This window comes from Lepidochelys olivacea, assembly GCF_965140295.1.
Source record: "Lepidochelys olivacea isolate rLepOli2 genome assembly, chromosome: 11".
Taxonomy (NCBI): domain Eukaryota; kingdom Metazoa; phylum Chordata; order Testudines; family Cheloniidae; genus Lepidochelys; species Lepidochelys olivacea.
The window spans coordinates 29,642,414-29,669,601 of record NC_140421.1 but is presented as its reverse complement, the minus strand read 5'-3'; the positions used below and the strand labels follow the sequence as shown (position 1 = coordinate 29,669,601).

General features: G+C 38.4%; 1 protein-coding gene across 3 annotated transcripts in view; it reads right to left on the bottom strand.

Annotated features, from left to right (window-relative positions):
- The window catches only part of GALNT13 (polypeptide N-acetylgalactosaminyltransferase 13), a gene marked incomplete at its 3' end in the record, with an annotated part of 686,573 nt that overhangs the window by 13,642 nt on the left and 645,743 nt on the right, over positions 1-27,188 (bottom strand). For 2 of the 3 annotated variants that reach the window (XM_084642899.1, XM_084642900.1), the window contains exons 11-12: positions 23,814-23,948; positions 4,909-5,094 (exon numbers count right to left, since the gene is read on the bottom strand). In XM_084642899.1, the coding sequence (XP_084499025.1) occupies positions 4,909-5,094; positions 23,814-23,948 (321 nt within the window). Of the gene's footprint in view, positions 1-4,908; positions 5,095-23,813; positions 23,949-27,188 lie in introns of those variants that run through there. The other variant, XM_084642901.1, reaches the window with a different exon arrangement.

Below are 27,188 nucleotides of genomic sequence, written 5' to 3'. Positions count from 1 at the left end.
TTAGATTCAAAAACATAGAGAACCCCTCTAGGCAAAACCTTAAGTTACAAAAAAGATACACAGACAGAAATAGTTATTCTATTCAGCACAATTCTTTTCTCAGCCATTTAAAGAAATCATAATCTAACACATACCTAGCTAGATTACTTACTAAAAGTTCTAAGACTCCATTCCTGTTCTGTCCCCGGCCAAGACGACTACAGACAGACACCCAAACCCTTTGTTTCTCTCCCTCCTCCCAGCTTTTGAAAGTATCTTGTCTCCTCATTGGTCATTTTGGTCAGGTGCCAGTGAGGTTACCTTTAGCTTCTTAACCCTTTACAGGTGAGAGGAGCTTTCCCCTGGCCAGGAGGGATTTCAAAGGGGTTTACCCTTCCCTTTATATTTATGACAAAAGCATTCTGAAATGCTTATGTGATGTGATCAAACAAGGCTAGAACCATTCAACCTTATACCAGCTAAGGGATAGAATGTGACTAGCCCTAATGAGGCCACACATGGAAACAGGGGCAAGGGATTCTTTCCTTATATAACCACGTTAAGGCTAGCAAGATCTTGGCATTAGGTCGTCAGGAGAGTGCAGGGGTCATGTGCCATATGATCCCCAAGGGAGCAAGTGAGAATGGATTTGGTTAGCAGAGTTATCTGGCCCAATGGCAGGAGGGGGGAAGTAAACTGCAGCTTGATAAAATCTGTAGCAAATTGCATCCCTTCCTACACACTGTCAGGAATCAGGGCTTGCAATGCACCCAGTCTGCAAGCACGGCCTGCAACATAGGATGTCTCTGGGCAATCTATGGAGCACAGTTGACCTGGAGTAGGCAACCTGATTGGCTGCACCACCTGATTGGTAGGAAGAGTCAGCAGACTGGCTCTTAAGCCCAGCAGCAGCAGCTCAGTGGCTGCTCAAAACATCTACCTGTGGCTGTGATAGTCTTTGCTTGTTCCCTGTTGTCTCATTCCAGGTAACCCAGTTCCGATCCTCAACTCTGTCATCTGGCCCCAGAAAAGTAACATACAGCACAACCAAGACGCCCAGGAGGAATTTTTCCTCTGAGATACGATGCCTCCAGAGCTGGTGCTGCTATGTAATGACCCTCACTCAAAGTGCATAAAATGTACAATCTAGCCCCAAATTTCTCCTGTTAAATGTAATGTTAGAGGGTGGCCAACATATCAAAAAACACACAGTAGTTGTGAACCAAACAGGAAATTTGCTCTGTGTTTTGGGCATGCACAACCCTTTCCCTAAGAATAAAATCAGCCCTACTGTGACTGCAACTTGTGGACAATCCCAAATGAGAGAGTAATCTGAGGATATGTCCTCACTCTCCCTTTCCTCCCCCCAAAGTTAGCTAACTAAAGTTAAAACAACAGTAAAGACACAACAATTGGGCTGCTAACTTAGATTAGTAGCTTGAGTTCAACCTCCAGCTTCCTTATAGGCTTCAGCTCAAGCTGCTAATGTAAGTTAACAGATGAATTGCTGGGTCTTCACTGCTATTTTAACCTGAGTTAGTTTATGCAAATTAGCAAACGAATTAAGAACACACCTTTATTTTTTTGCCATGAAGACTTATCCTGGGAAACAAATGACCCTGCTCAACCATTTCTTCCCAGAAAAGTACACACAAAGCTTTGAATAAGTTATGTCTTATTTTAAATGGGGGTGTGGGGGTGTGGATAAATGAACTATCATCCAAAGCTACATCTAAATTGCTGCCTGGAAGTTTGTATATTGTATGCTGCCTTCTGCAGTAATCAGTGTACAAGAGCTCTTACAATGGTAACCAATGTATCTCAGAGATGCCTGCAGCATCTCAAAAAGCTACTTAATAAAAATCCAGCAGCCGATAATATTTTACATTCTCATAGGGCTTTTCAACCTTACGGTTCCAAGGTGCTTTACAAAAACCAGCATTTTCATACACCAACACTGGATCACAGAGAGGAGAGTACCAACCAATTGGAGCATAGAAACAGTGTGTGTTGAGGGGAAATTTTGGCCAAGCACCCGGGACAAGCCCTTAGTCATACAAGAAATGCAATGGGAGCTTAAGTGTCCACATGAAGCAGTTAAAACCTGTTTTTAAAGTCTTATCTAAAAGACCTTCACACATTAAACTGCATTCTCAGCGTATTTGCCTCAGAAATATGAAGGGCTGAGTCAGACCTGCTGAAATCCAAGCCTAGTTCTAGGGATGCTAGATATTTCCAAGGCCAAAAACAATCCCCACAACTCAGGTTCAATGTGCTATGGTGCAGCTGAGCTGACACGGCATCAGGAGAATGTTGTGGGACAGCATCCAGCTTTGTATTGGGACACAAAGTGCTGGAAACTTGGTGGCAACATCACTGCCAAGGATGGACCCTATTATTGGGTACAGGAATGAAGACCAAGCTATGTAATTCTCCCCAGGGGGCAAAACTGTAAAAAGAGAGACTTCTGGTATGGGGTAGGATATCTCTGGAAGCTGGGCCACTGAGTTGCTCATAGGCATGCTGGGCCACATTGATTAAGGGACCTCATGGATTTAAGCTGCAAGTTAATAATAAATAATGGATTATTTACTGGTTGATCACAGTAATGAAGTTGTTGTCAATGGTCTTTAACTCAGAGATTTGTATCATATTCTGCACCCTCCTTAGGTGGCCCTCAGGAACCACAGTATGACATGCTGCCAATTACAGTACCTTGACAATGTATATGAATTTCAGTATATCCTTGCCAATACTATTTGTTAAAACACTTTTTTTTAAAGATGCTATTTTCTCCTAAGACTTGAGCAATAGCAGTAATTATATTATCCAAACATCTCTCCACTCTACTGCAGAAGATAATATTACTTTACAGTCCATGCTGGATTGACATATGTCACATTTCAACATTTTATGCAGTGCATGATTTCTCCTGGGTCTATTCTTTAAGTAAAGCTTCCCCAGAGTCCTGCTCTTCAGTTCAAAACAAACTGTTATACAATTCCCAAAGAAAAGCCTACATCTGTTTTACTAAATCATTCAGGGCCATTTAATACTCATTCAGTGCTGGGAGATAAGCCATCTTTCACTAATCACAAGAGAAAAGAATTAGTAATGTTAACAGAAGTAGCTTGTTTATTAAATAACCCTCTTCAAAGCATTAAAGATATTTCACTTATATGTTTTTAAGATCAATTAAGCTTCTGTCATTCTCTACTATAAACCAGAAATGCAAACAAATCTAAAAATGATACTGCTGCCTTCATCAGCTGTTCCTTTTTATTCAGTGTACAATTTCATATAAGGCTAGCATATCACTGAGCTTTTCAATTGTCTCCTAAAAGCATTTTTCTCCATTCTATCATTATTAATGCTATTACAGAAAAGGCTCCTTTGTTTCGAAAACAATCATTTACACTGGGTAATATACCACACATACAAAACAGTCTGGATTTTCCTTTTAATGTCCAGAATCAAAGAATGATTACACTGAAGTAGCTTTAGTTATATAAACATTCAGAAGCTTAAGAGCAAGTCTCTGTATGTTCTTACTCACCAAGTATATGTAAACAAATATGTTCTGATGAGCATACAATTCACATGCATTATGACAAACGTAATAAAAATTGAAGTTCCCTTTACCCTAGCAATTCTAGCATGTAATTATAAACATCAAAGTGATGGAAAAATAGTTGTGTTATCAAACTGCTTAGAGGAAATGATTATTATGAATCATTTTACTTGAAAAGATACCAATGAAATGTTATTTAAATGAAAGGTGAATTAACATTTAGAAATATTTTTAAAATGTAATACTGAGAAACACAAACAATCTCAACAATTTTTTTTGCTACCCAGCTGTTTTATATATATACTGAGAAAAAACATATCTCAGTATACTACTGCAAAGCTACTACATAGCAAAACATTTTTTGCAATGACCCATTTATTTTGCTGATGGAACATATACCTGAGTCTGCCTTCTGCTCACTCACAAACACTGTACACTATAAAATCTTAATTTTTTGCAATAATGAAAATTAACCTTCTCCAGAGACTAAATCTCAGGAATGAGATTCTGACAAAATAATATTTTAAAACAAGATCAGTTAAACATAAATGGATAAAATTCTGGAATCTATCATCAAGCAACACTCCCATATACTTTAATGGGAGTGTTGTCTAAATGAATAAATACTATAGCCCTGGTTCAGCAAACTCCAATGCCCATAACTTTAAACACATGAGTAGTGTCATAGGGTGAAATCCTGATCCCATGGAAGTCAATGGGAATTTTTCCAGGACTTCACCCAGAGATTTCAAAGATACTACTCTTACGTTTAAAGGCAAGCATATGCATGTTTGTAGGATCAGGGATGCATGTAAGAAATTAGGGCCAAATCCTGCTCCTGTTAATGGCCCTACTACTTCCAATAGGACCTCTTGGTGAGTAAGGCAAGGAGCATTTAGCAGGTTTGCTATGACTCAGTCAATGGCAAATGGTTACTTAAATTATCCATTTTGATAACCGAAACACATTTTGCTCACATTTTGATAACAGAAACATTTAAAAATAAATATGAGTTTCTGAACATATTTGTCTGTAACAGAGACCTTTTTTTGGTAATAAGTAGTTCCTGTCTATGTTGGAATATACCTCTTTAAAAGGATCCAGATCCTTAGCTGGTGTAAATTGTCAAAGTTCCATTAAACTCAGTGGAACTCAGATATTTTAACGCATCTAAAATTGTATTTAACTAATAATAATCAACTTTGTATCTCTATAATATTAGAATATTTATGAGTATAAAAACAAAAAAAGGAAGTGAGATGAGTTAACAAGTAGAAAATGAAAGACAGCATTATTCAGGGAAAATCTTAACTGAAATACATTTATTTCGCTCTTTAATACCAACCTCCAATAATTTGCTAAAGGAAATAATCAGTGGGGCTGTAAAAAATATTCCTAAAAACTTCCAGCCTTGTGTAGTTTCTTAGCATCCACATTTGTAAAGGGCTACCATTACAAGTCTCCACGGTGGGACCATGGGTGCCATCCTCTATTTTGCTTATTGTCAGACACGATTGGGTGATTATATGAAGAAAGGTGTGGGTCTGCATGACAGAAAAATTTTAAAAGCAAATATAAAGACAGCAAAAACAAATAAAATAAAATTAAAAACTGTACTATTATGCACCTATAACAGTACATCAGGGAAATTATGAGAAAGTGATACTCTCAAGTCTAGCTGCATCTGTGAGCACTGTTTTATTGTTGGAGGATATTCTTAAAACTTACAGCATTTGGATAGTTTTAACCCACACACGAATGTGCACAACCACAAGTTTAGGGTCTGATCTTTTCATGAAGCTCTGGGTCAGCAGACCCTTCCAATGGGACTTTTCTTGATCTCAGGAACCTGCCCACACAGAGCTCCATGCAGGAGCTAGGACTTGGTGCAAATGAACTGGGAGCAATTACCTTGAGGCACAAATATTAGAACAAAACACTTGACAATGCTGGGCAAGTGGCATGCTGAGACCACTGCTCACTATACTTATTTCACTTGTTCTCTCTCCCCCAGCACACATCTGTTTGTTTTATCCACCTGTTGTCTCATCATATGCTAAGACTGGGGTAAAGATTTTTTTTTAATTGCATGTCTCCAGTGCCTAGCACAGTTGGTCCTTGATCCGTGATTGCTACTGAAATGTAAATAATAAATACTATAATTAATAATATGTGCATATGTTTCAAATAAAAATGCTAGATGAGAAGAATTTGACTGCCAGCCATAATTTTACCTCTTGGCCCCTATATTTCCATACAGAATCATAGTAAATTGAGATGGGAAGGAGCTATTATGATAACAAGTCCATCCCCTGATAAAACTGCAGGATTTAGCATATTATGAAACACTTGCAGGACACAGTACAAAGCTTTTTATCTGGTACTTTGTATTAAATTACTGTAAATGTTGGCGCCGATCCTCCATCATGATATTATGAAAAATATACATTTTCCCATAATCTACTGTTTAAGTAGCGCTCAACAAGGAGCTTTATAGAGATGCTATTCTATTTAATGAATGCACTGAATATGTATTTCCTTCTGCCTCATGTTAGCATTTGTTGTCCCTCTATAACAAACTCATGAGGCTGTCTTCCAGCAGAGTTCAGGGATTTGCTAATCAACATAACAGTGAGCCCACTCAAACTGAGTCCAGGTTTGATGTGTTTTGCAAAGCTGGAGGTAGGATGTTCACCAAGTGGAGAATTCAGAGAACCCTGCCTCCTTCTCAAGCAGCTAACTGGCTTTGCTGCTTTCAGCTACCAACCTAATGACTGCTAGACTGCTCCTGTCATCCTGGTGTGGGGAAAGGAGCAATCTTTCCCTCCACAGACTCACAATAACCTCTGGGGAAGTAGATTCTCTGTTTTGACTACAGTCAGGCAAAGCTTAGTGGATTTTACTAAGTTTCACTTCTACTTCTTGTGCTGTGTTAATCTAAAATTCAAAACTCAAGTGGTATGAAACCCCATGAGGGAACATCCTGCAAACCTAAATTTATGAATTGCAGATTGTTGGATGGATGAACAACAAGTTTGTGCAGCGTATGTAGAAGACGGGTATCCTTTTTTGAAACGAACAAGAGAATTTAACTTTTACTGGGAGGAAAATGTTCATGAATAGCTCCCATAAATATATAAAAGTTGCACCTTAAATCTACAGAACCATAGCCTTCAGGAAACCTGTATAGAGTTCTGTGCATGAAGAGTTTAAATAGCTGCTTTACTTTTTTTGTCACTTGAAGTAAAACTGACTAGAATACAGTAAAGCAACTTTTTAATGTCTTGAACCAATATACATTGCATACATCTGTATAGTATGTTGGGAGAGTCAATATATAGAGTTTATATAGGCTCTGGAATTTAATTGCATGTTTTTTAAAAATTAGTTTAATATTAATAGAAAGTACTGTCATTAAAAACAGAAAGCGCAGTACTCACAGAAATTACAGCTAGTCCTGAATGAGACCTTTCTTTGAAGTTATATTTCATATAACCCCATAACAAAATCTTACTTAGTATTTTATGTATAACTCATTGCAGCCATCCCACTTTTTGTTCCAAAGTAAAAAATAAAATATATGGAGGCCACAAAGAAAATTCAAGAACAAACGTCTTTATAATGTCACTTTGAGTAACCAGCATGAACATCAATTTTTGTTTTTGTTTCATTATGTATCATTGCTTCATGTTCATATCCCTCTCATCTGTCTACTTCTCTATTAAAGGAAAAACAATGTTACATAAATTAAGGAAAAGATTTAATAATCTCAATGTATTATATGTTTAAATGTACATACTATATATTTGGCAGATTCAATGGGAAGTACATATACAGTGATGCATTATTTTAATGGACAGACCAATGTATTTGATTTTCTCAGACAAGCAGGGTCAGAGCTGGCAGCTGGTGGAAATCAGCATAGCTTCATTGTCTTCAAAAGAGCTATGTTGACTTATGCCAGATTGTTTTCCTTTCAGTTAAATGTGTCCTTTTAAAAACATAAGAAAGAAGTGCAAAAACTGGGTTTTCTTTCCTTTCAAAAAATGCATGGGTCCTTTTAGATCAATTGTAATCAGACTGCAATTTACCTAAAGATCTGATTTATGGGCCAGATCCTCAAGCTGGTATAAGTTAGTATGCCTTCATTGACTTCAGTTTATGAGCCCCATACATTTACAAAGTGTCAGATCAGCAAAGGCTATAGTTATTTTAATGATGCGCACTGGTAAATGTGAAGTTAATGACACATCACTGCATGTTAAGTCAGTCATGATTGCAAAGGCTTATTAGACTATTCAGTCAATATACGAATAGTTGCTTAAATTAATTGGAAATATATGCTTCTATATTTCTCCACTGTCACTCTTTATGTTGTATTGTTGGGAAAATGTATTGTTTTAGAACAGTTTGTGCTTGCTCTTGCATCACTGAAGTCAATGAAAGCTTTGCTACTGACTTCTATAGCCATTAAGCCCTAAATGGGGTTTTGTTTGGCAAAGTCAGTTATGGTTTCCAAAGGACATAATTACTGCATTTGATTGGAGAGAATCAGACTTGATATATAAATCTACTCCTCATGTTCCAATAATCAAGCAAATTCTGTTCTCTGATACATTCATAGGGCGCTGACTAAATTCTGCTAGGTGCCCTGGATGCTTATGTGAGGGAACAATTTGGCTCAGTACACAGGCACTTGTGTGTACATCTTCCATCAACAACAGATTTTGAAGTTGTACCCCTGAGTTATCAGTCTCTCTAAAAACTAATGCATTCCACAGAAAACATTTACACATATAGGTACTATACACTAACTGAAAAGTTAAGATCTATCATCTTGAAACACAGTCTACTGAAAGATACCAAGTAAAGGTCACTTTTGTACCACACTGCTACAAGGACAGGGAGATACTAAACTAGAATTTATTACAGGAACTGCAAGCGTTAGTATACTTACCTCAAAACTATATTCCCATTTACCTACATACTGACGGAAGCACAGAAATATGAAAGAAACAATGACTCAGGACAAACACGTCTTTTTGCAAATCCCTTATCTTTCCAATAGGTTTATACAATGCTTATCCTATAGGTTTATACTATACTAATGTTAGGTGATGCAAACTTACCACAAAAATCTTGAAATCTTTATTCACGCGCTATATAGATAAATAATTATATATATAGTTATTATTTTCAGAAAGTATGGCAGGTTTATAATAGATAAAGGTTTACAATTTTTTTCTTGTACATATTTTCATATATTGTAAGAGATTCCATACACATTACAGCCACCTGGATTTTTGGGTAGAAATGCCATTCTGTTTGCCAGTTATATGAGCACAGGGACAGATGTGTTTCATGTGGTTTTCATACGTATTTCATGAGCCTGAATGCTACTGTAATATAAATATTATATAATAATTCAAGCCAGGAATGCCAGAAGCTCTTGAAGATTGTGAGAAGTTCAGATAGTACACTAATATGGGAACGAGAGAGGGAGAGAGAAGTTATGGGGTTTGGCTTGACTCTGCAAGCCACAATATAAGATGAAGCATCAGAGCTCGCTTCAAATACAGAATAAAACAAAGCAAGAGAGATATCTATTTAAATCTATCACCATTATAACATTTATTAGATGGTGTATTTTAGCTTAAATTTTGTAGGATAGCCCAAAGGAAAACTGGGAAATTCTATTTTGTCTCAACCTATGCATATAGCATATGGTGAGGTTGCCCTTGTAATTAAGTAGTCAGATTTCAAAGGGGAAGGAATGCAAGAATCTTAATGTGCTTTTTGAGAAGTGCGAAATAACAGCGTTAAGAAACAATGAAGAAAAATAATGGATTAAAAAAATCAAATCAAACGAGTTTCCTGCCAAGATTGAATTCGCAGAACAAATAAACAAAATACTTCATGAAGAAATTAGAAATTAAGTAGATTGCCCTGCCTAGCATTGCCTTCTTGGAGAATAACTTTTTCAAGTAGCGGTCTGCAAGCTGCAAGTTTACTGCCATTATTGTTTTCAGTGGCCTCAGACTCCCCTAATTTGGAATGTTGCTCTCTTAAAATTGAACTGTGTCCCTATGATCAATTATGCAGGTAAAGATTTTTTTTTAACTTCCAAAGAAAAGATTTAATGTTGGACTTTTGTTCTGTTTTTATAGGAAACATTATCTACATGAGCTGCTTTTGCCCATACAGATGCCAACTGGGATGAGTCAAAGTGATGATGCTCAGTGAGGATGACTTTCTGGGAAACAGCACACAGCCTAAATAAAAAGGTTGTGTTCCTGTGTGCATGCATGCGGGTCTCAGAATTCCCAGTCCCAACCTGTAGCAGCCTGCATTGTATGGACAGTAGTAGTGTCCACAGACTGATATTTCCATGCATATATTTTTGTGGGCAGTACATGCATGCGATTCATGGCCCCCCTGTCTATAACCCCATTCTGCCCCACCATGCTGTCTCCCTCTTGACTCTTCCAATGAATGGGCCATGATGGCGCTTGTCCTTAGCCCAGACAGTGCCTAGTCTACACTCTCACTGGAACCATGCCAGTTCTGTGTTTTTCACAGCCATGAGGATTTCATTCCAAGCATAAGAGGCTTATAATAAACATTATAATTGTTTCACAATAGGGGATGGAAACAGCTTCGGACAAACAAAATGCCACCTGGGGTGGATGGTCTGTGAGTGCAATCACTCACTCAGTCTTACAGGAGGTTGTTTGTTTCTTTTGATCCTGTCTGGAAGCTGCTCTGTTTCTTTTTTCTTTTCAGTGACTGCAAAGAAAAAACAAGGTGACTCTCTCCATTTTTTTGAGGGTAGAGAGAAGAAAGGGCCTGTTTCAATCACCTCTGACTGTTCACTTAATTATAGGACGTGAAAATAATCTTTGTAACTGCAGACGTAACCCCAAATGTTAGTGTTACCGTGATCACTGGGGTGCTGGTACTACAACATGCTTCCAGTGACTGGGAGAATGGGTTGACAGCAGTGGAGTGTGCCTTGCACCTGGAAAAGAATGTGAACCAGTCACTCCTTGATCTGCACACGCTGGCAACTGACAAGAATGACCCTCATGTTTGGGACTTCACTGAAACTACAGCATTTAGCGATCACTTTCCAGTTTTTAAACAATTGGTCTTTTTGCTGTGATGACAGTTCTCAGGAGGAAAAAATCCTGTCCATTGGCTAATATTTGATAGATCTTCAGTCACCCTTTGGTCCGCTTTGTAAGGCAGTATTTAAACTCAGATTTATTTATCTTCTCTCCTCAAAAGGTGTGCATACCAGGTCAAGCACTGCATCCTGTGTATGAGATGCTATGACACTTCCACCAATTCAGCATCCATTATTATTGATCACTTTAAGCTACTGCATTTTTGCTAGACTCTAATACATGCTATAAAACATTGTAATTGGCCCCACTCAATGGCTGGGCTGAAGTGATGTGATAAACCAACCTGTAGCAGTTACTTGGTAGCCTGCCAGGTGAATCTAACCTTGAAGACAGGCTCGTTAGGTGCTAAAGCATATAGGGCCAGATTTTTAAGGGAATTGGGAAGCTTTTAGAATTCCCAATAGGAACCTATCTACATCTTAGATGCCTACATGCCTTTAAAACTCTGGCCCATAAGGACGAGATCTTCAGCTGGTTCAAGTCAGTTTTGGCTCGTTGCAGTCTATGGAGTGAGGCTGATTTACACTAGCTGAGGTTCTGTCTCAGGGTCACCTCTAAACACACACATGCATGGCTCAAACAAAAGGATTATTCCCTAGGTCTAGCAGAAAGGAAAGGGTGGAAATGCCTTGGTAGACTGGCTTAGTCAGTGTCAATAAAAGATAGATACTGTAATTCCTAATTCAGGGCAATCCAACAGATGGTGATTTTACTTGGTCTCAGAGTAGCAGCTGTATTAGTCTATATCCGCAGAAAGAACAGGAGTACTTGTGGCACCTTAGAGATTAACAAATTTATTAGAGTGTAAGCTTTCGTGGGCTACAGCCCACTTCATCGGATGCATAGAATGGATAGTAAGAAGATATATATACACACAGAGAAGGTGGATGTTGCCATACAAACTGTAAGAGGCTAATCTCACATACAGGTTGCAGTACTTGACCTGGTATGCTCACCTTTTGAGGAGAGAAGCCCACAAAAGCTTATGCTCTAATAAATTTGTTAGTCTCTAAGGTGCCACAAGTACTCCTGTTCTTCTTACCTGGTCTGACTGTTCTAATCCATCCGTCTTTTAAAGAGCAATTGAGTATTGGCTTGTAGGTCCCACAGGCCAGGGTTCAGTCCCATCCCTTGTCTGTGATCAGAGTTGGCAAACCACCAAAGTTCAGGCTGGTGTCATTGAGTTAAAAAAAAATCCTAGTTTTGGCTCATCTCTAGAAGTCCAGTGGCCTACGGTATAGTAAGGGTGATACGTGGTGTGTGTGTGTGTTGGGGGGGTGGGGGTCCATCTGATGTGCACCCAATAAGCAGGCCACATAAATAGATGTGGAAGGAAGGTTTCTTAGGTTCTAGTCTTCAGAGAAGGACTTAAGTGATTAGAGGAAAGAAAATGTACAGAATTTGAGAGGTGACCACAAAACACATGAAACTGCATGCCGGTGATCAGAGTAGCATAAAGAACAACTTTGCAAATGTCCAGGAAAGGTACTTCTTGAGGAGACACCATTGATGTTGCTTGTGCTCTTTTAGAATGAGCCCTCACTCCAGGAGGGGGTGGACGATGTGACAACATATAGGGTAAGACACAGCACGAGATCCATTTAGAAGTCCTCTGTGAGGATGTAGCTTGCCCTTGGACTCATTCAGCTACAGTCTGAATAATTTTCTGATTAGCTTTGTCCTTTGCAGGTGAAAAGCTAAGGCTCATCACAGGTCAAGGTAATAAAGTCTCCTTTCTTCCCCAGATGCATGTAGTTTCAGAAAGAAAAAAAAAACACAGGTAAGTGGAGCACAACTGGATTGACTGATTCAGGTGAAACTCCAAAACAACTTTGTGGGTGAACTCAGGATGTAAATGTAATGAGACTTTGGCTTTATGGAATATGGTGCAAGGTGGATCTGCCATCAGTGCGTGCTCTGAGCTCATCTACCCCTCTGGCTGAAGTGACAGACACAAGCCATGAAACCTTACTGGTGGAAAAGATCTGATTAGCCCTCTCCAGAACCTACTACTCAGGGGCTGAGCAAAAATGGAATATCCATGAGAAGATGGGTGGTATGCACTGACTGCTGCCAGGTGAACCTGTAAAGAGCTGATGGAGACACCAGTCATTCTGAGGTACAGAAGATAGTCTAAAATAAGACTGCTGATATCTGCTGACTCTGTGGATACAAATTTTTGTTGCACCCAGATGGAGAAATGCTTCCATTTGGTCAAGTAGCATTTCCTGGTGAAATCTTTTCTTCTACTAATAAGGAACAGGAATCTCTGGACACTGGAGATTCTAACCCAGGACATGAGATGGTAAGAAGGAAGTGGAGAGAGATGATCTGTCCTGTCCACCTTTTATCCCTTGGTTTGGAGACACAAGGAGAGTTAGGGTGCATGCATGGACCAACGGATACTGCTTTCAAAATTTATCTGACTCCAGACACATGGAGTGCATCTGTACACCCAAAGTGGAACACACATGGGAACTAGCACTCAAAGAAGAAAGTATTTTATAAATAAATATATCATAAATTAATTCCTGCTTTGTCCGCCCCTGATCCTGAGAGGTCAGTAGTGGACCTTTTCAGCCCTAGGGCCAAACTTTATTTCAGAAAGGTCAAGGGGCCACAATCAATACTTTAAAACAGATTCTCAACCCTGTTGTGCTCCCTTTGCACCACTCAGGTGCAGATGGTGTATGGTTTTTATGGGTCTGTCTCCAGCTGCCCATAAAATTCTTCAACTTGCCTGGGGTAGAGAAATAGGGAGCCAAAATTTGTTGTTAGTCTCAGCTTCTCTTTCTTTTCCCCTCTTCTGGGTTGCCCTGGGTATATATGTGGGATAGGGCGGTCATTGTTCACTATGTAGTCCCCTATGATCAGGCAGTCAGTCCAGCTTCTATCTACTCTTCCTAGGGTTCCCACAGCCCAGCAGGGAGGGCAGCAATGGAGCTACTCTATCTTCCCTCTTCTACAACACAAGAGAGGACCAGTAAGAGAGCTGCTAAGGGGCTGTGATAGGAACCACAGCTCATGACACTTACAGCTAACACCAAAGCTGTCCCTGGAGCAGCACCCTGGAAATGGTGCCCACTATTACTTCCCACAGGAATGGGGCTGATTTAAACACTTCCGTCTAACAGCCACAGTGTGGGGCTAAGGGAGCACATTTTCAGTTCATATAATCAAATTCACATTTCCTTGTTAACACAGTTGCCCTCGGGGTGACAATTTAAAACCTTGAGGATAATGAGTGGCCCCTAAACACAGGCTGGCTGTCAGTGTGATAGATGCTGAGTACCATGGCTCCAGCCTTGGCTGAGCCTGAAGTCCTGCTCACTTCTTACTCAGGCACAAGTGAACAGGGAAGGTTACCGAGTAAGGACTAAAACAGGACTTCAGTATGTGTCCTGCTGACTTGCAGGTTGCAGGTGCTCAGTGCCTTTCCCAATCAGGCCTTTTAAAACAAAATTCTACTTTAATCCCTTTAAGAGCTAAGACATCCTATCTTTAGTTCACATCACCTATTGCACTTTAAAGAGTTTGGGAGTGAATTTAGGGCTCATGAAAGTGATGGTCTCGTAGTGCTGAAGTGACGGTTAGTGCTGTGCAAGATAGCTCATACAGCTTAGCCAATGCACCACACACCTGACTGCAACACCCATGCTATGCCTTGTCCTCTGTTTCTCTTAAGCCAAGACTGTCTATTGTGTCACACTGTGTGGCGTGTCTTTGATTGTCACCTCGCTCCACTTTTTCATGTACGCTCAGTGTAAAGTGGTCTTACTAAGGAGAGGCAATACATATGACAATTCCTAACTTCTGATTTATATTCATGATGGGCATTATGTCCTGAGCCAAAGGTCAGTTATTTCATGAACATTGAGAGTTACGTTTATATCATCATAGTGGGTACTTTGATGCTTTCTACAGAAGACATAGAGAGACATATGTTTAGATAGCAATTTTATCCTCAAAGATTTATATGTTAAGCCTAAAGGGCAATACCCTTTTCTTTCAGCATTACACACAAACAAATAATAGATACTGCATACAGTCTCTGTAGCTTTTGGCTACCGTTTTTATCCAACATTCTGATATTGGGCTTTGGAAAATGTGTAGTAAGGAAGCTTCTCAAAGCATCGAAGTACCCACTATGATGATATAAACGTAACTCCCAATGTTCATGAAATAACTGACCTTTGGCTCAGGACATAATGCCCATCATAGTTACCTTTTCCCAGGTTGTAGCACAAAATCATGCAGTATTGCTTAATAATATTTCATTAGTAAACACATGGAATACAACATGTAGTACTAGGGGGCCCAATCCTCCCCACAGATATCTAGGCTGGGGAGAGAATATTCAATTTAAAATGTACCAAAACCCACTCCCATAAGGCATAGAGGAGATTGAGAAGAGAACTATGTCCAGTATCACAAAGAATCACATAACCTGACAGATACTGCAATGTCTTCTATAAAATGGAGTCCATGAAATAAATCACATAAAAAAATTCTATTTCTCTACTTAATGTAACTGATTGTGTTTTACATGTAAAAACAGATGGCAAAACAAAGCAGTTTTCACAAAGTTCTCATATAAAACTGATCAAGAAGCATGGTGAATATTTCTTTTTTATTAGCGCCATCTAATGGTTGATTTTGTTTTATAAGTATCTTATTAATTCTTCTATTATGGACCTTTTATGTTAAATCCTTTTAAATAGAAAAAGATAGCATTTTAAAAAGCAAGTGATAGCATTTTCTGTAGTATGGAAGATATAGAGAATAAGCTATAAAATTTATATGTAGAATAATGAATAGAATCAAAATAGTTTTCCAAACAGTTGTTTAGGGTGTTATAAATCCGATATTTTTCTAGCCTTACTCCAAAAAAAATACAATTTGCCTCTTGTTAAAGCTCAGAAGAAAGTCACAAGCAATGCTCCCTTGACTCTAGATAAGCAGATTAAGAACCAGATTCTGATCTCAGATCTGCAGAAATGTATCACTCAGTAATCTGTTAAATCAGCTACTGTTGGCTATTCATATACTAGGAGGGGGAACAAAATTAGGGCCATTGTCTTTGTGGAAGCTTATTTTAGGCCAAAATATTTGGGAGGGAAGGTTCCATATTTATTAACAAAAAATGCCTCTCTGAGTTTGATTTGGGGAATAAAATATTTTCTCTGAAATAAAATCTATTTACAAAAGAGAAGTGAAGTGAGGGAGGATAGACTTAGAAACTTCCATGGCACACTTGGTTATCAATATGAATGCTAGGCACTATGGGTACCTCACCAAAATCAATGGGAGTTTTGCCATTGACTTCAATAGGGTCAAGATTTTATAATATGGGTAATGTGCTCTCAGTCAACATTTTTCAGATATTAATGAGAAATTCTGAGAATGGGAACATACTAAAAGTAAGTTCCAGGAAATACACAAGTGAAGTTTGGATCCAATTAATACACATTAATTTGTTAGCCTCTGGCCTTGGATAATTTAAATTGCCTTCAAGAACTCACTAAAGATCCAGCCTGGTTGAAGTTAAATTATATGCACAGATTGCAAACACATTTTTTCAATACACCAGTTGGCTTGGATTAACTAGGTCTGACTGCTTATGCGCATGAAAAAGAAAACGCATAAAATGATAAAATAGGTCACTGTGAGCATCAGGAAGTTATATCAGAAAATTCCCCAGAGGTTTTGCTCGTCCTAGCTTCAGATTCACTCATGGACAGAGAGCTCCTTTTCAAAAATAAAACAATTAAAGTTAATGACAGAAAGTCTGTTTTACCATTTGAGCTGTGTCTCAGATGAGCCTGAAAAACCTCAATCCAATAGCCTGAAAAACTGACATTTAAAGTAAAGTGATTAATGCCACTGTACTTTAAAACTAAGAATCATGCACATCAGTGGACACAGGTTAATACTGCTGTGATTTGAATAATACTGATACAAAGTGCTTGCTATGAGAATGACAACACGAGCCAGACCTGATAAAATCAACATCAGTGATGAAAGAGCATCAGCGCAGCACAAACCTTTAATTGGTGGGCCTACCCATGATTGCTTGTCTAGTGTCTTATTCTGTTTTTTTCCCCTGCTAATAATTCTCTTTTGTCAGTGAAGGAGTGAACATCTAGTATATCCCTACTCACTCCCCCTGTCCTGCAGACACACTGAATATAGTCAAAAAGGGACCCTGATACCAAGTGGAAGACAACGGGACATAACTCTAACCAAAACCTAGCAAAGATGATAAAAGCATCATCCAGAGGGAATCCTATATGAGTAGAACAATAGGAGGCTGAGCATACTTTGTCCACAGTGCTTTTATGCCTGTCCCGCTGGGGCATTTAGGACAAGAATCACCATAAAGCACTTAAACTCTAAGGCCACAAGCTAGCACCAGGCTGCTCTTGAGTCTGTTACCCAATTTATAAATAGCTATAAAGGAATTCATCATCCATTTGGATATATCAATTAATATAACTAAGGTGGAGTTACTTTGTGTCATCACATCTTGGGTCTCAGATATTATCCATGTCACCTCAGTGCGTGAACACACTCCAAAATGTAGCTAAATAGTGATCCGATTAGAGAATCTTTAAATATTGCTTATATGAACAAAATGATTCCCTCCTAATGAGGGGACAGTGGGTTTACATTCTGCTGTTATACTATAGAGTATATTTATGACATCAAAGACCTATGTAAGTTAGATCTCAGCCAAGATCAGTTCTACAGTAATTTTTCTTGTTACTGCTTTAATTGCATGCATTGGATGGCCTATATATTCTTTGCATGCTGCCTTCTACGGTCTTGGATTAGACATTTTTTTTGTAGAAGCAAATTAAATTCACACTTTGGTGAATTTCACTCTGCAAAACTGAAATGTACTATTACATTTTTAAGAACCTTCCCCTGGAAAGGTCTTTAGGAAACTTGTGCATAAGATTCTCTGCACAGGCAGACCTCTAGATCTGTGTGAAGTAGGGTTACCACCTGGCTGATATTTGGCTGGCCTGGCTGGTTTTGCCTGAAAAATAATTTAATCTGCCTTTTTTTTTCACATGGGTCTCAGTATTTGCACTATTATCACAATACACCAGGATATCTAATGTTAAAAGTGTCTGAGTCCAGCTAAAGATGCTAAGATGTTGCCATTAAAAATAAGAAATTGCTGGAAATAGCAAAAACAAACAGCAAATACAAATACAAGAAATAGACTCATTAGATTTTCTTTACGTATAAAGTTCCCAAACATTCACATTCGAGTACATAGTTAAAACACAGAATCAGTGCAGTTTGGGAAAAAATAATCTCTGTGACAGATACAAACAAAGCAGCTTCGAGAAACACGACCAAGGTGAGAAAATGATGTTATCAATCTTATCTGTGTGTGTTTCTGTATCTCCCTAGACACTATAAGTGTCTGTTCAAGGGGTGTGGGGAGGAGCTAGGGGTTGCAGAGCTACCCTATGATTGGGGTTGTAGCGGGCTTGCCTTGTCTGTGGAGGATGCCTGTTATTTTGCATTTCAAAGATGGTAACCATAGTGTTAAGCCCCATTTACTTCAATGGGGCTCCACACAAACTCAGGGTTCTACACATGGGGAACCGCTGCAGGACTGGAGCCTTTATTTGCTATTAGAGTTGGTCACAATTTGTCAGATTGCAATATTTCAAAATTGAAAACGAAAGGGAGAAACGTTAATGAAGTTTTCATGATCCCCTTCATTTTTTGACTAATTATAAAGCTGATCAACACTTTCCAAATTTGATAATATTTCTATCAGGAATCAGGGCCTGCAGCTGAGCCTGGCACATGCAGCTGAACATCCTAATCAGCCAGACTCTCCAATTGGCTGGAGGGGGAATCATAGGGCCTGCTCTTAAGCCCAGCAGCAGCACTAGGTTATGTCTGCAACAGTGACTGCTTCCATGACTGCCTTCTTTCCTGCCTTCTTGCAGGCCTGCTCCACCCTACTCCCTTGGCTGAGGCTCTGACCCTTGGTTCTGACCCTTGGTCCCGGACTCTGAACCACTAGGCTTGACCACCTACACTCTGGTTCTGCCAATTTCAAATTTCAAAACAAAACAAAGTTTTGAAACAAATTTCAATAAATTTCTTTTTATTAACCAGCTCTATTTGCTGTTTCAGTAATATATTACCACTGAGATCCAACCCAATTTACTCTATTTTGTACTGAAATAAAAACAGCATCACAATCTGGCCCTGAGTCACCAAAAGTCTCATCAGTTTTGAGAGCTGAGCTCCCTTTCAAACCAAGTGAGTCTCGTTCCACTACATCCTCACAATGTTTTAAAGACCTAGTCATCTTAACTTTATTTCCCCACAGCTAGTCCTTCACACTCCCACAAAGAGGACATGTCCCACGCTCTGGGAAGGTGTTAAATATTGCAAGTAGAGCACTGCAGATGAGGGAGAGCAATATGATCTCAGAAGAGTTCTTCTGGGTATGAATGGAATTTTAGCAAGGAAATAGCATTAAACACAGGCACTTCTAGCTTGCTGTGAAAGATTTAATAAGTTTATACTTAGAATAGTTCAGAATTTTTGCATTTGTTTCAGAGCAATAAACTTTACCAATTTTCACTTCAGTTTTACAAGTCTATGCTCTATATCTTGCATATAATTTATAACAATTTCAGAGATGAGACTTTAGATTTTTAGTATAATCTAAGACATCTTCTAATCTCAGTTACTCTATTGATGCAGTTCTCTATATACTGGTGTAACTAATAGCAGAATCTAGCTATAAAACTTTACTGTATTGCGTAACTTCTGCTACATGACATAGATTCATAGATATTTAGGTCAGAAGGGACCATTATGATCATCTAGTCTGACCTCCTGCACAATGCAGGCCACAGAATTTCACCCACCACTCCTAAAAAAGACCTCACACCTATATCTGTGCTATTGAAGTCCTCAAATTGTAGTTTGAAGACCTCAAGGAGCAGAGGATCCTCCAGCAAGTGACCCGTGCCCCATGCTACAGAGGAAGGCGAAAAACCTCCAGGGCCTTCCAATCTGCCCTGGAGGAAAATTCCTTCCCGACCCCAAATATGGTGATCAGCTAAACCCTGAGCATATGGGCAAGATTCATCAGCCAGATACTACAGAAAATTCTTTCCCGGGTAACTTGGATCTTACCCCATCTAAAAACCCATCACAGTCCATTGGGCCTATTTACCATGAATATTTAATTACCAAAACCATGTTATCCCATCATACCATCTCCTCCATAAACTTATCGAGTTTAATCTTAAAGCAAGATAGATCTTTTGCCCCCACTACTTCCCTCGGAAGGCTATTCCAAAACTTCACTCCTCTGATGGTTAGAAACCTTCGTCTAATTTCTAATCTAAATTTCCTAGTGGCCAGTTTATATCCATTTGTTCTTGTGTCCACATTGGTACTGAGTTTAAATAATTCCTCTCCCTCTCTGGTATTTATCCCTCTGATATATTTATAGAGAGCAATCATATCTCCCCTCAACCTTCTTTTAGTTAGGCTAAACAAGCCAAGCTCCCCGAGTCTCCTTTCATAAGACAAGTTTTCCATTCCTCGGATCATCCTCGTAGCCCTTCTCTGTACCTGTTCCAGTTTGAATTCATCCTTCTTAAACATGGGAGACCAGAACTGCACACAGTATTCCAGGTGAGGTCTCACCAGTGCCTTATATAACGGTACTAAAACCTCCTTATCCCTACTGGAAATACCTCTCCTGATGCATCCCAAGACGACATTAGCTTTTTTCACAGCCATATCACATTGGCAGCTCATAGTCATCCTATGATCAACCAATACTCCAAGGTCCTTTTCCTCCTCCGTTACTTCTAGTTGATGCGTCCCTAGCTTATAACTAAAATTCTTGTTATTAATCCCTAAATGCATGACCTTACACTTCTCACTATTAAATTTCATCCTATTCCTATTACTCCAGTTTACAAGGTCATCCAGATCCTCCTGTAGGGTATCCCTGTCCTTCTCTAAATTAGCAATACCTCCCAGCTTTGTATCATCTGCAAACTTTATTAGCACACTCCCACTTTTTGTGCCCAGGTCAGTAATAAAAAGATTAAATAAGATTGGTCCCAAAACTGATCCTTGAGGAACTCCACTGGTAACCTCTCTCCAACTTGACAGTTCACCTTTCAGTAGGACCCGTTGTAGTCTCCCCTTTAACCAATTCCCTATCCACCTTTCAATTTTCCTATTGATGCCCATCTTATCCAATTTAACTAATAATTCCCCATGTGGCACAGTATCAAACGCCTTACTAAAATCTAAGTAAATTAGATCCACTGTGTTTCCTTTATCTAAAAAATCTGTTACTCTCTCAAAGAAGGAGATCAGGTTGGTTTGGCACGATCTACCTTTTGTAAAACCATGTTGTATTTTGTCCCATTTACCATTGACTTCAATGTCCTTAACTACCTTCTCCTTCAAAATTTTTTCCAAGACCTTGCATACTACAGATGTCAAACTAACAGGCCTATAATTACTTGGATCACTTTTTTTCCCTTTCTTAAAAATAGGAACTATGTTAGCAATTCTCCAATCATACGGTACAACCCCTGAGTTTACAGATTCATTAAAAATTCTTGCTAATGGGCTTGCAATTTCTTGTGCCAATTCTTTTAATATTCTTGGATGAAGATTATCTGGGCCCCCCGATTTAGTCCCATTAAGCTGTTTGAGTTTCGCTTCTACCTCAGATATGGTGATGTCTACCTCCATATCCTCATTCCCATTTATCATGCTACCATTATCCCTAAGATCCTCTTTAGTCTTATTAAAGACTGAGGCAAAGTATTTGTTTAGATATTGGGCCATGCCTAGATTATCCTTGACCTCCACTCCATCCTCAGTTTTTAGCGGTCCCACTTCTTCTTTCTTTGTTTTCTTCCTATTTATATGACTATAGAACCTTTTACTATTGGTTTTAATTCCCTTTGCAAGGTCCAACTCTACTTGACTTTTAGCCTGTCTCACTTTATCCCTACATATTCTGACCTCAATAAGGTAGCTTTCCTTACTGATCCCTCCCTTCTTCCACTCCCTATATGCTTTCTGCTTTTTCTTAATTACCTCTCTAAGATGCTTGCTCATCCAGCTTGGTCTACAACTCCTGCCTATGAATTTTTTCCCCTTTCTTGGGATGCAGGCTTCCGATAGCTTCTGCAGCTTTAATTTAAAATAATCCCAGGCCTCCTCTACCTTTAAACCCATAAATTCTTCAGTCCAATCCACTTCCCTAACTAATTTCCTTAATTTTTGAAAGTCAGCCCTTTTGAAATCAAAAACCCTAGTTGCAGATTTATTTTTGTTAATCCTTCCATTCAATTTGAACTGAATTAGCTCATGATCACTTGAGCCAAGATTATCCCCTACAACCATTTCCTCTATGAGATCCTCATTACTCGCCAAGACCAAATCTAAAATGGCATCCCCTCTAGTCGGTTCAGCAACTACTTGTTGAAGGAATCCATCAGCTATCGCATCTAGGAAAATCTGAGCCCTATTATTATTACTAGCACTCGTCCTCCAGTCTATATCTGGGAAGTTAAAGTCTCCCATGATCACACAGTTTCCATTAGTATTTACTTTATTAAAAACATTAAAAAGGGCTCTATCCATATCCAAATTAGATCCCGGCGGTCTATAGCACACCCCAAGCACTATCCCAGGGGAGGCTCTAATAGTTTTCTTCCCCAATTTAATTATTGCCCAGACAGACTCAGTCATATCCATTTCATCGCTTCTTATTTCTTTACATTCTATCTCATCATTGATATACAGTGCTACTCCACCACCTTTACCTTTATTTCGGTCTTTCCTAAACAGCACATACCCTTCAATACCTGTAGCCCAGTCATGACTACTATTCCACCAGGTCTCTGTTATACCTATAATATCTGGTTTCACTTCCTGCACCAGTAACTCTAGTTCCTCCATTTTGTTACCTAGGCTCCTTGCATTAGTGTACAAACATCTTAATTTTTGCTGTTTGGCCTCACTCACATTCTGACAGTTAAAGCATTCTTGAAATATGGAACAAAAACTCATGGTTTAACAATTTTGGGAATAAGATAACATTGGAAACTAAGGTAAATCTATTGCCTAACAGAGCAACTGATCCAAATATAAATGACCATTTACAATTTGCAGTCCCTTAAATTGCAGAGATGAGTGTTAGATCAACTCTTACAACAAGCAGCCTACATTTACAAAAGGTAAACCAAACAGTAGATTATGCTGGAAAAAATTAACACTAAGGACATGATTATGCAAGATATTGAGCATTCCTTTTGAATGTTCGCAGAACTGAGCCCTTCAAGTGTTTCATCCACATTATGGGACTGATCCTGTGAGGTGCTTAGCACCTTCTGCAAGGTTCTGTCCCTTTTCAACTCCAACTGACTTCAATATGAATTGAAGATGTCCAGAATCTCTCAATCTGTTGCCTACAATGGGACTGCTCACACTGTGTAAAGTTAAAGGTATATCATTTTTTTCAAGGTCAGAGTCTTATAAAGAAACCTGCATATCACAGTGTTTCAGTCACTAAAATCCATATCCAAGCATCTTCCATTTAAGAACTGGTAGAAAAACAAGTAAAAATTTCAGAATTTTACTGTGTTTTTAAATATTTAACATTTCAATGAAAATTTTTGAAAATCAAAACATTGCATCATGCTCTATAACTGTACAAAAATTGAAGTTAATTCTCATCTTATTTTTATTTTTTTGTAGTTTTGAATGAAAAATTGAAATTTGAAAACTTTTCAACCAGCTCTATTCATTTAGCACTTTGCATTCCTGAACTGGAAGGACACCATCACATCATGATATAAATATGATAAAGTCACTCCACCGTCAGCTATCACACTCACAAATTATCTTCTGTCACAAAAAACTGACAAAGATATACTTATTGCATCCCTGTGTCAAACAAATCCAATTGAAATTAAAATGGGTAACAATAGATATGAAACACTGGACCTGTATTTTTCTGCTCTAATTATGAAATAATTATATACCTCAGCATCATACTCCCAGAGCTGATTTCCTCTCATATGATGGCACTTCAACATGACCACAGGGCCATTGAGTCGAGAAACATCCAAGCATAAATCATCTGTGCGGATCTCTTTATCAGCAGTAAAAGAAAATACCTGAAAACAGAAAATGATTAAAGTTATAGGGGATTAAAGACACACACTTATTTAAATGATTACTGACTTGTAACATCCATCATTTTGATTTAAGTTAGTGACCTGCCAGCAGTTCCTTCTTCTACACTGAGAAGGACTAAACAATGTTGTACTGTGTTTCACAGAAGTTTACATAAGGTTCACAGTATGACTTTAAGAAATGAATGTTTTATAACAGAAAACTAGTATAAAGCCCTTATCCAGCAAAGACTTTCACATGTGTTTAATTTTGAATCAAAGGGACAATTCAGTGGATACAGTTAAATAAGTGTGTGAGTCTTTAAGCTGAGAATAGTACAAAAGGACAAAGTAATAATACATGATCCTATATATGGATATTTCAGAAAGCATTTCACAGGATTTTTTTTAAAAACCAGGATTTGGATATTGACCCTATCATTTGAAGAATCAGCGTGTTCTTAGCCGAAACACTCAACTTCCCAATTTACTGTACCAAAGATTATCATGTATGTATAGAGGGCTATATCTTGGAATAAGAAATATGGGGTACTTTGATAAAATTATGGTTGAAGAACAGGAAAATAATGGGTCACCATGAACAAAACTATTTTAAGCTAGGTTTCAGTACCTGCATTAGAGGAAGTGCTGTTTTACAACATCTTGAATAAAGGATAGCGAAATCAATATTTACAACTTTTTAGATAATAAAAAAATGGTAGAAGCAGTAACTGAATAAAACTATTACTCTATAAAGTCTTGCACAGCATATCTCTACTTTTTTGCTCTTTAACTGTGGATATCTTCAGGTAGGAACAAACAAAAGGCTCCATGTTTTGACATTATGATTATTAACTCTTGTGCATGAGCAAATATGTAAAACACACCGTGCCTATACTGGCAACATTTACCATAATTATTTTCACATCACATTTTAATACACAAGCAATGATCTTTAGCAGTACACTTCAATAGTTAAGATATGGGGTGAGATTCTGTTGCTGCACCTCTAAGGGATTGTGTACATGCTGACTTAGAGCATGGCAAGCCGGGGTGTGAATCTATGCTGCTCTAGCCTGCTGTGCACTAACTGGCCATGCAGACCCTGTTACCATATGCAGAAGTTCTGTAGCACGCTTTGATGTACTGCTGTTTCAAGCAAAATACTGTGAATACCACGCTGAGTAGTAGAATGATTTGGTCACATAAATGTCTATACAGAAATGTAATGTTTTATAATTATATTGGATAACGTCTAATAATGCAGTTAAAATCGTATAGCATTAAATGTTTCACTTAAAAAGGGCAAATGTAACTTAACAGATATCAATACAAATGATTAGAGTATATTCAAAAATATCAAATTTTGATGAAACATGGAGGTATGATACATAGCTACTAAAAATGTTTTCATAGTTACCATAGGACAATTCCTATGGGATTAAACCCAATGTGTTAAAGTAGGGAAAAAGTTAAGCATGATAATGTCATGCATTGCCAGGGGAATACAATCCAAATCAGAAAGTTGGGATTGGTATACAAACCCCAGATAACTCTCACCTAGTACAATGCTGTATCTATTGGGAAGGCAAGTGTACTTCCTAAATTATGTAATTGCCCTTGAGATATCTAGCATCATACATCAGAATGAAACCATTTTTCAATTAATTATGAGAAAGATTGAAAAAGCTGGCCAGATTCTATTAGGAAACCATGAAGCTTTGCTGTGACTCAACTGAAGATTTTAAAACTAGGACAGGCAATTTCATCTAACTGACTTTTTGCACGTAAACACACTACACCAAGTGCACAAGAGAATAGGGCTCAAACTTGGGAAATTGAAATTTAGGCAAATTTATTTTACACAGATGGTAGTAAATCTCACAGTATTAAATAAACAGCCAAAGGGGACACTGAAGCAGCCAGATGAAGAGACAACTAAATGAGTTTCTAAGTAAAGAGGAGAGAGAAGCAGGTTTAGAAATAGGCAACGGGGAATGAGGAAAGCTAAGAAGGACCAGACATGATGGGGATCAGTGACCTTTTCTACTTTTTCAAATTTCAGATTCTCAGACACATGTAATAAGCAGTGTTCTTAGTATGTTGTGTACTGGCCAACCTCAAACCACTGATTAATACCATATTTACTGAAGGACATGTTATGCCCTGCAGAAGATCATGGCTCACATATTCATAGTCAAAGGCAGAATTTGCCCCCTTTTACAATATAAACATGTTAAACAAGTTCTGCATTTTGTCTGAGAATTTGTCCTTTCAACTATGTCTGTGCAAACTCTGCAGGCTTCAGTTTATGCATGTCATATGAATTGAAAACTGCACATTTGCTTTACTTTGGGAAGGCAGTGGACTAACCCTTGCAGGTTCATTTTGGAGGTTTGCCCAGAGAGTCTGTGGTAGGGACAGAAGCATCTCCTAATTAGATTATTTGCTCCTTATTTATACCTTCAGCAATAGACCATGTGAAACCAGATATTATAATATGGTTAATTAGGAAGTGGGGAGGGGGTGGGGGGTGTTGTTTTTGGTTTTTCGTTTTGCAGGCCAAAACACTAAGTTACCCCTTAATCATTTGGAAAAGTATCATGAACTGTTGAACTTTCACCTAGAGTCAGGTAGAAAGGACTTTGGTTTAACATCAACTGTGTAGAAATGCACCTTAGTGTAGCATCCCCCAGACTTTATTTTCAGAATCTGCCATGAGTCCATGAGGGACTGCCACAGGGAACTTCAATTTACAGCTTCTGAGTTTTGGTTTAGCAGCCAAACTATATCAACGGGATTGTTCTGTGACCCATTACAATGGGAGATACTGAATCATGGTTCAGTGACAAGGAATTAATTGTGCCTCTGCTATTTAAGTGGATTAAGAGCTTCCAGGATCCTGCAGGTGTTATAAAATACCAGCCACCATTTGGGAGTTACTGTTTGACACACAAATACCCTAAGCCACTTTTGAAGTGTTAATAGTCTTATTTTCACTTGAAAACACATAAGCACAGGCAAATGTTCAAATACGTTTCCAAGCCCTACAGATTACCAGGTCCAAATCACTTCAGACACTGTTTAACGTCAACTAGAAATACATAGGTACAAGAAATATGACAAACCCCTGTTAATAGATATTTGAACATTGTTCATAATGTGCTTTGTTACATTCTCAAAACTAAGAAAAGCAATGCACTCAGCTACTCGCTACAAGGCTGTCTAATGCTCACCGCTTTC